The sequence below is a fragment of the Wolffia australiana genome, chromosome 6 (genome assembly GCF_029677425.1).
Source record: "Wolffia australiana isolate 7733 chromosome 6, ASM2967742v1".
In the NCBI taxonomy this organism is placed as follows: domain Eukaryota; kingdom Viridiplantae; phylum Streptophyta; class Magnoliopsida; order Alismatales; family Araceae; genus Wolffia; species Wolffia australiana.
In genome coordinates this window covers 16,995,013-17,008,472 of record NC_135840.1, presented here as the reverse complement: position 1 = coordinate 17,008,472, position 13,460 = coordinate 16,995,013, and the positions used below count along the sequence as shown (strand labels likewise).

General features: G+C 41.2%; 1 protein-coding gene across 5 annotated transcripts; it reads left to right on the top strand.

The window, feature by feature from the left end:
• Positions 1 to 2,144: 2,144 nt before the first annotated feature.
• Positions 2,145 to 12,886, top strand: LOC144704191 (RAF-like serine/threonine-protein kinase 24). 5 transcript variants are annotated; one of them, XM_078576488.1, is made up of 11 exons: positions 2,145 to 2,332; positions 2,513 to 2,597; positions 2,774 to 2,853; positions 4,283 to 7,014; positions 7,260 to 7,340; positions 8,146 to 8,298; positions 9,130 to 9,293; positions 10,743 to 10,890; positions 10,969 to 11,091; positions 11,203 to 11,290; positions 12,427 to 12,886. In XM_078576488.1, exons 4-11 carry the CDS (start codon positions 4,414 to 4,416, stop codon positions 12,615 to 12,617), a joined length of 3,549 nt encoding a protein of 1,182 aa, XP_078432614.1. In that variant the 5' UTR covers positions 2,145 to 2,332; positions 2,513 to 2,597; positions 2,774 to 2,853; positions 4,283 to 4,413; the 3' UTR covers positions 12,618 to 12,886. The 5 variants fall into 5 exon arrangements, with proteins under 5 accessions (XP_078432614.1, XP_078432615.1, XP_078432612.1 ...); XM_078576489.1 differs by lacking the exon at positions 2,774 to 2,853; XM_078576486.1 differs by lacking the exon at positions 2,145 to 2,332 and having other exon boundaries at positions 2,439 to 2,597.
• Positions 12,887 to 13,460: the final 574 nt, after the last annotated feature.

Sequence of the window (13,460 nt, the reverse complement as noted above, 5' to 3'; positions counted from 1 at the left end):
TAAATACATTAATTTATTAGTTTTTCCATTTAGTGCATGAGTAGAAAATAATTGTAAAATTGAAGATAATACACATAAAGGGATCCCAAAATGACTCTAAAATGTGTATGATTGCATGCTTGAATTAGGATATATCAGCCGTCCATTTCCATCGTCTATCGTCCATCATTGTTGTCCATCTCCGTCCTCTGTCACTGTCATCTGTCATTTGTCGTAGTGAAATTTGAAAAGTTCACCCTTTAATCTGCGATAGGGTGTAGACCATCGTCTATCATCAGTCATTCCTCATCGTCTTCCATCAGTGGCCGCCTCTCCATCATCCATTGTCCGTCATCCTACACAGCCATTCGCACCCATCATACGTCCTTGTCACCATCCTTTGTCATCCTTGAAGCTGTTCGTACCCATTATCTGCCACCCTCACCATCCACCGTCATTCTTCAAGCTGTTCACACCCATCATCCGTCCCCGTCACCATCCATTGTCATTTGTCCCTCCGACATCCTTCAAGACGTCCGCACCCATCATCTGTCACCGTCACCATCCACTGTCATTTGTCCTCTGTCATTCTTCAAGCCATTCACACCCATCATCCGTCCCCGTCACCATCCACTGTCATTTGTCCCTCCGTCATCCTTCAAGACGTCCGCACCCATCATCTCTCACCGTCACCATCCACTGTCATTCGTCCTCTGTCATCCTTCAAGCCGTCTGCACCCATCATCCGTCACCGTCCCCATCCACTGTCATTCGTCCTCTGTCATCCTTCAAGCCGTCTGCACCCATCATCCGTCACCGTCCCCATCCACTGTCATTCGTCCTCTATCATCCTTCAAGTCGTCCGCACCCATCATCTGTCACCGTCACCGTCCACTGTCATTCGTCCTCTGTCATCCTTCAAGACGTCCGCACCCATCATACGTCCCCATCACCATCCACCGTCATTGGTCCTCCGTCATCCTTCAAGACGTCTGCACCCATCATCCGTCACCGTCACCATCAACTGTCATTCGTCCTCCGTCATCCTTCAAGCCATCCACACCCATCATCCGTCCCCGTCTCCATCCACTGTCATTCGTCCTCCGTCATCCTTCAAGCCATCCACACCCATCCGCAGTCATCCATCATCCATCGTCCTTTATAACGGCCCGCACCGATCATTCGTCCCGCCACGATCCACAGTCATCCATCGTCCATCGTCCTTTACAACGGTCCACACCGATCATTCGTCCCGTCACGATCCACCGTCACCCATCGTCCCCCGTCCCTTACAACGGCCCGCACCGATCATTCGTCCCGCCACGATCCACAGTCATCCATCGTCCATCGTCCTTTACAACGGTCCGCACCGATCATTCGTCCCGTCACGATCCACAGTCATCCATCGTCCATCGTCCTTTACAACGGTCCGCACCGATCATTCGTCCCGTCACGATCCACAGTCATCCATCGTCCATCGTCCTTTACAGCGGTCCGCACCGATCATTCGTCCCGTCACGATCCACAGTCATCCATCGTCCATCGTCCTTTACAGCGGTCCGCACCGATCATTCGTCCCGTCACGATCCACAGTCATCCATCGCCGTCCGCCGTCGCTGGCGTCCGCACCGATCATTCGTCCCGTCACGATCCACAGTCATCCATCGTCCATCGTCCTTTACAGCGGTCCGCACCGATCATTCGTCCCGTCACGATCCACAGTCATCCATCGTCCATCGTCCTTTACAGCGGTCCGCACCGATCATTCGTCCCGTCACGATCCACAGTCATCCATCGTCCATCGTCCTTTACAACGGTCCGCACCGATCATTCGTCCCTTCACGATCCACAGTCATCCATCGTCCTTCCACCCATCATCCGTCCCATCACAATCCACCGTCATCCGTCGTCCGACCTACGCAGCGGTCCGCACCCATCACGCGTCCCTTCACTATCCACAGTCATCCGTCCCGTCATCATCCACCGTCATTCGTCGTCCGTCATCCTGCAAAGCGGTCCGCACATATCATCCGTCTCGTCATAATCCAGAGTCATCCGTCGTCCGTCATCGAGCCAGCCTTTACACGGTGACAACAACTGCTAGGAATGAGTAAAAAAGTAATAATAAAACGTTAGAGGTATGGTTGAAGCTTCCCACCCGACGGTCATCGCACAAGGGCGGATTAAAAGGGGTGAACTTTTCGCGATGAACAACTCGTCGATGGCGGCGCTCGGCGGCCCGATTCGCTGCAGGATTTTCGCGCGAAGATCTTCTCCAACTCCAAATCTTCTTCTTATTCTTCTTCTGATTTCATCTTTGGCACTACATTGAGCTGCGGTTCGATCGATCTTGGTGAGTTCCTTTTTTTTTTTAATGAATTCGTGATTAGTGTGCTTGTGCTGGCGGTTTTCTTGTCTGATTCTGGCTTCTTTTGTGTTAATTTTATGGTTGCGTTGTTTATGTGGCGGTTTGATCGATTGGCGCTGCGGATTCTCCGAATTTAATTACTCGCTGCTGGATTTTCGCGCGAAGATCTTCTCCAACTCCAAATCTTCTTCTTATTCTTCTTCTGATTTCATCTTTGGCACTACATTGAGCTGCGGTTCGATCGATCTTGGTGAGTTCCTCTTTTTTTTGGATTCGTGATTATTCTGCTCGTGCTGGCGGTTTTCTTGTCCGATTCTGGCGTTTTTTGTGTTAATTTTATGGTTGCGTTGTTCACTTGGTTGTCAGCAGATTCTCTGAATAATTTTCATATGAGTAGGATCTTGTGAATTTTATGACTGGGTGCAGATATACGCGAAGATCTTCTACTAGTCTTCTTTTTCTCCTTTCGTCCTGGGAAGAGCATTGAACTGATTCAATCGATCGTCGTAAGTTACGCTTTTTCTTTTTCGTGAATAATTAGCCTTCTTCTGCTGGCGATTTTAATCTCTGATTCTGGCTCTGTTTGAGTTAGTTTTGTACGTCGTTTGCATGATTTTTTTGGTGATTGGCGCTGAGGATTTTCTGAAATTTTCTCTCCGGTTTTAGTCTTGGATTATCCTTTTGAAAATCTCTAATGATAAATGTTACGAGTAAGGTCCTCTATTATCTGTCTTCACATATTTTATTCCGACGGTGTCTGTGTTAATTTTTAATGCTTTAATTTTCTCAGTATAGGTTTGGGATGCCCTGAAATTTTTTCTCAGGTTTCAATCTTGGATCATCCGTGAAATTAGATGCGATGATACATGTTGACTTCTCATGGATGTGAGAGGTTTTAATTAGTTTGCGGGATTGATAAATATGGTAGTTAACATTGATCCTGCGATTTGGGTTCTTCCGTGTACCTTCTTTGATCTATCTTAAGGCCCGAATTGCCTCAGTAAGAATTATGAATAAATGCCGTCAGCCATTCCTCAGTTATATTCTTTTCCACGACAGTACATTCTCTGATTCCGATCACAGTTGAGTATCATCTTTCAGTGAAGAAAAAAAATCTAAATCAGCTGAAATTCAGACGTGAGGTTAAAAAAGCATGCAATGAATTGTCTCTTTTGCGTAGGAGAGTGACACGCCCCTTCATGATTATCTGCCGAAATCTTTTATTGCCTTTTGTTCTTCAGTTGCTATACTTATCATCCCTGTGCCATGCAACAGTAATAAAGAGGGAGTCACAGTGGTAAAATAGTAGTAATCATACAGTTGGTTTTCCTGATGGAGTCTTATATAATAACCTTAAAAAATTCTCTTCTGAAGGAATCGCCTCTTCTCCTGTTTTACATTTCTAGAAAGGGTGAATGTGAATGATTTTTGAAACGTTACTTTCCTGTTACCGTTAATGCTTTAGCGAAAAAATGATTTTTAAAGAGTTTTCGTGCTTTGGTCATACTTCTGTTTTACTGCAAGATAGATTTATTCAGGGTTTAGTTACCATGACGTTTGTCCATGGGATCTTTGGATCTAGGAATCATTTAGGGGTACAAACAATCACTATGGTGTTCTAAAGTTAAAAAATGTAGATACTTTGAAAGGCGTATGATGTAATTTAATCGACTGTGTAACGTCTGATGCCCATCAAGCGAATTTCGACCATTTTTTGTCATTTAAAATGTCTCTCTTTCTCACGTGTTTTAATATTTTGATGCTTTGTCATTCTCGGGTGATCTTCCACATATTTTCCAAAAAGAATACTTTCTATGTTTTGTCATTCTGCAGAATAAAGTTTCTTTTCTTGGTCTCATTTAATATTTTTATTTCACTCATCACATGTTCTAATCTTTACTAATATCCTATCATGGCACCTCTTTCTGCTTGCAGGTTTTTCCTTAAACAACTTGTGAAATCCATTTGTGTCGGAAACATCAGTTTTGTGTGAGCATGTCTCTTTAGAGCTGCTAGCAAAATCCTCTGAAAATCCTATCCGCACTTTGAAACTTGATTGTGAAGTGATGGAGCAGAGGGCTGGTGGGCTGCCACCCACAAACCAGTGGCCCATTCAAGGATCTTCCCCTTTAAATGATGCTCATTCTAGAACAATTGAAGTCAAAGAACTAGGTAAAGTCAGTCCAGTAAACTACTCGATTCAAACTGGTGAAGAGTTTGCACTTGAGTTCATGCGAGAGCGGGCACATCCTAAGAAGCTGTCCCCTCAAATTGCGTCTGGAAGTAAGAAAGGGATTCTCAGTCCAGATTCTGATTTTGGATCCAATCCTTCGTTGCATGCAGTTGTAGAGAAGGGCTGGTCGACTGAATCCACTGAAAAAGTCTTACGATCTGAGAGTAAAAGAAATGTTCAAGGGCATGTCTCCACGGCGGCTTCTGAGATGATCTTATCTAGAAAATTTCTACTTAGCTTTGGTGGCAAGATTTTACCCAGACCGTCTGATGGAAAGCTGAGGTATGTTGGGGGCGAAACACGCATGGTTCGCATAGCAAATGATGTATCCTGGAAGGACTTTGTTGTAAAAATATCATCAATCTACAACCAAGTTCATGCAATAAAGTATCAGCTTCCGGGTGAGGATCTCGATGCACTAGTGTCTGTTTCTTGCGACGAGGATCTGCAGAATATGATGGAAGAGTATAGTGTACTACCTAGCAGTGAGGGATCCCAGAAACTCAGAATATTTCTTTTCTCATCTTTGGATTGCGATGATATGCAGTTTGGCCTCAACAGCATGGATGGAGATTCTGAAGTCCAGTATGTAGTTGCCGTTAATGGCATGGATGTCAGCCATGGAAGATCTTCCACTGACAAAACAGATGTGATGAACCTCAATAATGATCATGATGACAAGACTGAAAAAATGTCTAACTTGGAGCTACCTGTGCCTGAAGTTTCACATTTTGTTTCGACCCCTTTGGCGGTCTCTGGACATGCTGAAGTCAATAATATGAATAACAATTTTCACATGCCACCATCGCTGTCTGCTGATAATGAAAAATATGGTAAAGTTTCTATTTCACTGCCCAATGATGGTCTTCCTCGTGACAGTCTTCAGGCGAAGCAGAATGCTCAGTTGGAAGACAGTAATACAAAGGTCATCTCCAAAGAAACCGGAGAGGTAGCTTCAAGGTTGGATACAACAACATACCCTCATCATCATGAGGGAATTTCTTCTCAAAATCGCATTCTGGCAGAGGATTCCTCCCACTCTATGATCCAAGATTTGAGGGCATCCCCTCTTGGTTCAAAAGTTAAGGATCAATCCGAACCTGAAGTTTCTGTTTGGAAAATGCCACCACTTGACTTCAGAGAGGAATCCCAAGCTGCTGAATTAAACTATGGTGATCGTGACGTATCTGGAGCTCAAGCGCATGTTTCTTCTCCCATTGAAACGGAGGCTAATGCTGTTACCCCTGATGATGGACCGATTTATTTCCGTAATTTCCGCTCAGAAATGATCCCCCGCGGTCAGTTTGATTCAGTGCATAGACTGTCGAAATCTGATGATTCAATATCCACTCAGTTTCGGACGCCGGACTTTCAATCCACATCTAATCCAGTGTATGAAACTCAAACCGTCTCCCAGTCTGATGCCTCCACTCCCAAGCATCCAGGTCTGGACTCGGTTTCTGTTGGAGATGGTTTGACGCAATTTGAAAAGCGGCTGGATGTGGTTGACCCAATTCTGTGCCCTAATCCGGCCCCAGAGAAAGAAGTTTCAAAAACGATGAGTCCTCATTTAACAAATCAAAATTGGCGTTCCCCAGAAAAAGAAGCTGGTATTAGCGAGGTTGCTACAACCCTTGGCCCAAGGGATGCTATCAGAAATGCCCAGAGCTACATCATTGGTGACAAGTTTCCGAACTCTGACTCAACTTCTGTTATATCAACTCTTGAGGGGAAAAAGATCCATGAAGATGATATGATTTTTCTTGATGGTGAGGCTAGAAAACCTCTGGACTGTGTCATGACAGAAGATGCTCCTGGAAATCTAAGACCTCAGCCACCAGAGATTGGATACTTTCATAGGAAACAAGATGACCCTGCATCCAGCTTATCTGAACTTCACTGGGGAGAGATTCCCAAGGAATCAATGCATGTAGAGAACGTCGAGGGCCAACCCACGGTGTCACAGTTTGATTGGGCAGAGAAATCTGCTGTGAGCTCCTTCCCGCCAGATATATGCATCGACATTGAGGATAGATTTCCGCGAGATCTGCTTTCTGATATTTTTTCTAAAGCTAGAATGGCCCCTGACTCTTCTTCAATGGGCCATACTTTGGGGCAAGATGATATTGCGCTAAGCTTGGATATGCACAACCCTGAACCAGAGCACTGGTCTTTCTTCAGGAACTTGGCGCAAGATGAGTTCAATCAACCGCGGAAAGATATTTCTCTGATTGATCAAGATCAGATTCCTTTCACTTCAGTGCAGCCCAATGATCGGAACATCGGACCAGTGTCTTATGAGTTTCCGCTCAACTTTGATGCAGCTATTAATGTTGCCGGTAATGATAATGTTACTGGCTCTCGGGCTCACGCCCATGAGAAAGGGGATGTTATAAAAGCCGAGAAACCTTTGGTTCTTCCATCAGAGTATGAGGTAAAGGCTTCCTGGCTGGAAAATCTCATGTTCTTTAAATTAGATGAAAATATATTTTAGTGGGGTTCATGATTCACTGGTTGTTAATTTGCCGACCTGTCAAAATTCAGAATTCTTTGAAAGGCTTTTTTCAAAAGTACGTGAAATAAAGTTTTCTATATTTTGACAAGTTGCTTTCGGATATTTTCTTTTGCGTCTTATGCTTTCTCACTTAGTATGTTTAAGTTATTCTTCAATGCCTGTAGGGAATGAAGGTGGAGTTTACCAATGCCTGTGGACCGGTTTCAGACATCTTTTTGAAGGATGCCGATCGGACGAGATTTCAGGTGACTTTATGCCTTCAACTATTTCTTGGTCATTTGTTTCTTTGGTTTTTCAAAAGTCTTAAGATCATTCTTTTGTGCTAGTCGGGTTATCACCAATCTGGGCTGATCTTCCCTAGTGAGCTGTCTTAGAAATATTTAATTTTTTTGAGAAATATGTTGAGTGTTGCAAACACATTAGCAGCCTGTTTTAGATGGTACCTCCAGATTAAAGACATTATAACAACCAAAGTTATTCTTTAAAATTGACACCCAGTCGGGCATTCAGTAGAACTGCACTAGTTTTTATTTTCCTGCAACATTTTCTTAAATTATTTCCTTATTTTTTATGTCATTTCATATTTATGTTTTTATCCTTAAATTAACTCATACCTTCTACCTTCTACTTTTTAACCTGTAAACTAAATCACTCATTTGTGCATGCTTGATGATCTCTTGACTGCTTTCTTGTAAATGTGCACTCTATCTGTGTTTTTTAGGTCCTTATCCAGACTTTGTACCAAATATCGTTTAGAATTGGAGTTCTGTCTTCTCAAATTGTGGGATTTAAATCCACTGAAATTAACTTTTCTCTTGGAAAAGTACTTTTGCATTTCCTAATTTTCGGTTCTCCATTACAATTAATACCCCATGCGGGATTTCTGTTTGTCTTTCATGTATTTGCAATCACATAAATGAATTTTTTATTTATTTGTCACTTTAATAATACCCAGTTAAAGAAATGTTCCTACAGATTTTGTGTTCCCCGAAATTTTTTTATTTACATCTAATTCTCTCAGTCTCAACAATCTCAATGCCTGATGGACAGCAAATAAAGAACGAGGATCTGGAGGAGATGAGAGAGCTGGGTTCTGGGACTTTCGGAACTGTCTATCATGGCAAGTGGAGGGGCACCGATGTTGCAATAAAAAGAATAAAGAAGAGCTGCTTCACTGGCCGTTCATCTGAGCAGGAGAGATTGGTAATGTTTCAGATATGTGATGACTGTTAATTCGTCGCTTATTCTCCTCTCTTAATTTAACTTCGAAATATTTCATTGTCATGACGAATTTTCTTCTCGCTCATCTGAAGTTTCTGGAAGATTTTCTGGCTATGCCATGGTATTCTTCCAAAGTTAAATGAATTCAAGTAACTCTTGTTTCTCTGTAATATTGGATCGATCACCTATTTCAGGTGATCTTTCTTTTTTCTTTGAAAAAGGGTTCATTTTATAGAAGAAATTCATTCTGGGCATTGGATTGTTAATGTATGTGCCATGAAAATTTTCATCTTTTTATTGGACTAATTGTCTTCTGGGCACTAAAAAATCTTTTGGGAAACCTCATTAACAATTTTTTCATTATATTAAAACTATTTCATCTTCAGTGGACACAAGTCCATACGAGAGAAGACTTGGATTTCAGGTGGAATTTCTCTAGCCACCAATTCTTTGACTTTAAATCCAGTGAAATCCTCAAAGTTTTCTTTGGGTTCTTTCACAACGGACCAGTGTTTGGGAAGAATGACAAAATCGTCTATGACCGGAGCTGAGTGACTGTGACGAATGACAAGAATAATTTGACTCTGTATTCTATTCTTATTTTAAATTCTTCTTCCCCCTGGCCCCCGAAATTGGCACTTGGAAATATTATTTATTCTGAAATAATGAGATTATGAATAAGTGTACTGTACATCTTTTCCATTTTTCATTCATAGCATTTTGCATTCGTCCTTAATGAAAATTTATCATACACTCAGCGCTGTTATTATATCTATTTACGATTTTCATTTTGTTTTAATAATAATTTTTCAGACTGAAGATTTTTGGCGGGAGGCGGAAATCCTCTCTAAACTCCATCACCCAAACGTGGTAGCCTTTTACGGCGTTGTAGAAAATGGGCCTGGCGCCACTCTTGCCACTGTCACTGAATATATGGTCAACGGATCTCTTAGGCACGTTTTATTGCGCAATAATCGGTATGACTTGTCATTCTGTTGAAATATGTTTTCCTGCTTTATTTCTACAAATATAATTATATTTCATTTTGTTGGCAAATAAGTTTCCTGCTTTCTTTGGTTTTATTGAATCGTTCCAACCTTTGCTATTCTATAATATTAATTACTCACCTGGAGGATTTCGTTTTTTTAAAAGTTACTCTTTTTTTTGTTGGATAAATAAGTTCCCTGCTGTTTTTCAGCTTATGGGATGAATGGAACCATAGCTAAACTTCAAAAATAATTATTCAGTATCTATACTTTTCTTGATTATGGACATTTTGGTTGTGCGAAGTAAACAAGCTCCCTGATTTATTTTATCTTACGTGATGAATTGTTAGAGTTCCGGCGGATCTAATAAACTGAGAGTGTATTCACCGATAAACTGAGAGTGTATTCACCGAAATAGTACTCAATAGGAGTTCGCTTCCAACAACAATTTGCAATGATGCGGAATGTCACGGAAATAACAGTGTGGAGAGGGAGGAGATAAGATCGAAGAAGAATGACAGGAATATCGTATCTGCGATAGTCAGATCTGGCATCTGATTAGGGTGGCTGGCCGGATCGGCAGCTGCAGCAGAGGATCTCCGGGCGACTTCGTGAAGAATTGCTTTTTCCCCTCCTTCGCCAAGGCTTCTCCTTTATTTATAGCTTCTTCCCGCCATTTATTCAAGCCTCGCACGTGTGGTTCAGTCCTCACATGTGGAGCTATCAGCTCTTCTTCTTTTTGAATTATATGTCCTCAGAAGATGTTTATCATGAATCAACCCTTGCTGGTCGTTAAACGTGACAACTCAGCAGAACCGTACAATTTTTCAGCATCTAACAAATAATTATTTTTCCTGCTTTATTTTTATTGTGGAATAAATAAACCATTTATGATAAAATTAAGTGATACTGCAGTAGGACCGTACCCTTTGTTATTATATCGGAGAATAATCCAGAGAACCTTGTTTCTAGAGAGATAATGTGCGGAAGGGAGAGATAGAGAGTGTTAGTTCAACAGGCCCATTGGGCGTCACATGTCCCTACGGCCCAGCAAGACAGTGCCCATTAGTGACTGCTAATGAGCAGCCACTAATGTGACCGTTGGACTCCAATGGTCATAAGATGACCGTTGGACTCCAACGGTCATTTCCCTTTGTTTAAGAGGCTATAAAGCCAATGTAACCCCAATTGTAACTAGTTAGTTTTTTCCACGAGTAAATATTGTTGATTCTTGTCCATGATCCTTCTTCCCCAAAATCTCCTCTTATCCTTCCTGGATTACAGAGAGAGATAGAGAAACGAGATCAAGAAGAGAGGAAAGCCAAACTCTACAGAATCATACTCAATTTAAATTAAGGGGATTCTGTGAAAGGGAAATTTCAATGTTACCATTGCTTCTAAAATGTACATTAGGCTAAGAATTTCCATTGCATATGGCAGGTACCTTGACCATCGTAAACGGCTGATCATCGCCATGGATGCGGCGATCGGCATGGAGTATCTGCACTCCAAAAGTATTGTTCACTTCGACTTGAAGTGCGATAATTTGCTGGTCAACCTCAAAGACCCTCAGCGTCCTATTTGCAAGGTAATTTTATTACCCTAAATATTTTTCCATTTTTGATAAATCTTTCTTTAATGGCTTGTTCTTTTAAATTTTCTTCAGGTTGGCGATTTTGGTTTGTCGAAAATAAAGCGCAACACCCTGGTTTCGGGTGGAGTGAGAGGAACGCTGCCTTGGATGGCCCCTGAGCTATTAAACGGCAGCAGCAACAAAGTCTCTGAGAAGGTGTTCCTTTCTTTTCACATTGTTAGCTATTAAACTCTCAAGTCAATTTTGAATTTTTCGAGGCTTTAATCGGGGTAATTTAAAGCTACTAATTAATGAATTAATGCGCAGGTGGATGTGTTCTCCTTTGGTATTGTGATGTGGGAGATCCTTACTGGCGAGGAACCTTATGCAAACATGCATTATGGCGCAATTATAGGTATTAGCTTATGTTCGGTGGGAATCTGATTGATTGTTGAAGATCTCAATTCCGATAATTTTCGAAATGCATGCATGTCTAATCATCACAATTCTTTTATTTATATGCATCATCTTCGCCATCATCTTTTTTTCATGGGTAGAAATGCATCGGTATGATGTCCATCAACATCATTTATTACGGGAATGTATTGTTAGATACGCATTATCATCATTTCATATGGTTTTATACTACATTCGCGCATCAGTATCATCCTTTTGTGTGGGCACGCGTATTTGTGATGCATCCTCTCCATTGTCAGCATTATTGTTTCTTAGGTGTACGCCATATATAATTATGCGCCATTATATATCCCCTTTTTTCACTTGTATACTTTCATAGGTTTGCATCGTTTGCATCATAATGTCTCATGTACATGTATCTAGTTTTGTGTTGCGGTCATCATCATTCTTAAATATCATCGTCATCATTCTTCGTCATTTTATCAGCATCATCAGTCACTCTAACATTCATCATCTGCATCATTTCCATCTTCAGGGTCAACCTCTTTATTGTCATCATCCTCATCATCCCCATCATTATCATCTTGATCATTATCATCATCCTCGTCGTCATCTCCAACATCCGCATCATCTCCGCTATCATCTTCACTATCTGGTGCAGTAGCTGCAACTGTCTTTTACTCGGAATTGAGGGAATGCTGGGGATTAGATTTGATCATCTCCATTCTCACAGTCAAGATCATCACTGCCACTATCGTCATCATCATCTCCATCATTTGTACTATCATGATCATCATCCTTTCCAACATCATCATCATCTCCACTATCTTTTACTCGGAATTGAGGGAATGCTGGGGATAAGATTTGATCATCTCCATTCTCACAGTCAAGATCATCACTGCCACTATCATCATCATCATCATCTCCGTCATTTATACCATCATGATCATCATCCTTTCCAACATCATCATCATCTCCACTATCATCTCCGTTATCCACCATGGCTGCAGCAACTCATTACTAGGGGAATAAAGCGGATTAGATTTGTTTATACCATGCATCATCGCCATCATCATCATCATCATCATCGTATGATCGTAATCATGGTCTTACTCGGCGCGTGGGGAGATGCAGGGGGTATAGTGAGCAACACGTTAAGACCGCCGGTTCCCGCCTCGTGCGATCCCGAGTGGAGGAGACTCATGGAGCAGTGCTGGGCGCCCGACCCGGCCCAGCGCCCGTCCTTCACTGAGATCGCCGGTCGTCTTCGTTCCATGTCGCTCGCCTTCCACCACAAGTCCAACCCGAAGGCCACGCCTTCGTAAGTATCCTCTCGTCTCTTAATTATCTCATTTTTCTTAATCATTCTATGTAGCATATATATGAGCTTCCCATTCGTTTCCATTATATATTATTGCCTGCATATAATGCTGTGTGAGAGCTGTCCATAGGATTTTGGTATGATTTGTTTTATGAAATGAGTTCTGACTTTGAGCCAAAACTATGCTAGAGCAAGAAATTATTAGATTGTCAGAGGAGACTTTTTTGTTATTTCCTTATTTTTGAGTAAATAAATGAGATGTGTTTTTGTCAACTTTATTTGTGTAGCATGTGTCTTGAAAATTTCTATGATTCAGGGTTTTTTTGGTGGATAATTTTCTAGAAAAATAATTCTGTTTTGTAGGAAACATTAGAATTAATTTTAGTGTCTTTGTACTTAAATTTAACCTAAATCAAATAAATTTGTTAATTGTAGAAAACTCGCTCGAATGTATAGGACTGGCCTTTACAGATGGAAGTTTGCAGATGAGCTATAGTTAATGAGAAGTAATAACAATAATAAAGACAGTAAATACAGTAAGTGATAAATAATTAGTAGGTGAGAGGAAGTATTTAATGAATGAGTCAACTAAGATAATATGTAATAGTAATGGATAGTAAATGGGAAATGAGATAACTAGAGAAAGAAAATTATAGGCATTATTAATATTCTTTCAAAATGTTTGAACTGAATTAATGGTATTATAATTATGGGTGATGTTAATGTAGGTAGTGGAAGAAGTAGAGAAGATTAGTGAGATAGGTGGAATAATAAAATACTATTAATAGGACATAGGTGGGTTGTTTATTTAATTAATAGTATGTTGTGTATAAGAGGGGAGATGGAT

Excerpts from the sequence above, each read along its gene's own strand:
- LOC144704191 (XM_078576489.1), top strand. The coding sequence starts at position 4,414 with ATGGAGCAGAGGGCTGGTGGGCTGCCACCCACAAACCAGTGGCCCATT. Across the intron at positions 7,341-8,145 it reads CCGATCGGACGAGATTTCAG|CAAATAAAGAACGAGGATCT; the intron begins GTGACTTTATGC and ends CCTGATGGACAG. Across the intron at positions 11,092-11,202 it reads GCAACAAAGTCTCTGAGAAG|GTGGATGTGTTCTCCTTTGG; the intron begins GTGTTCCTTTCT and ends ATTAATGCGCAG.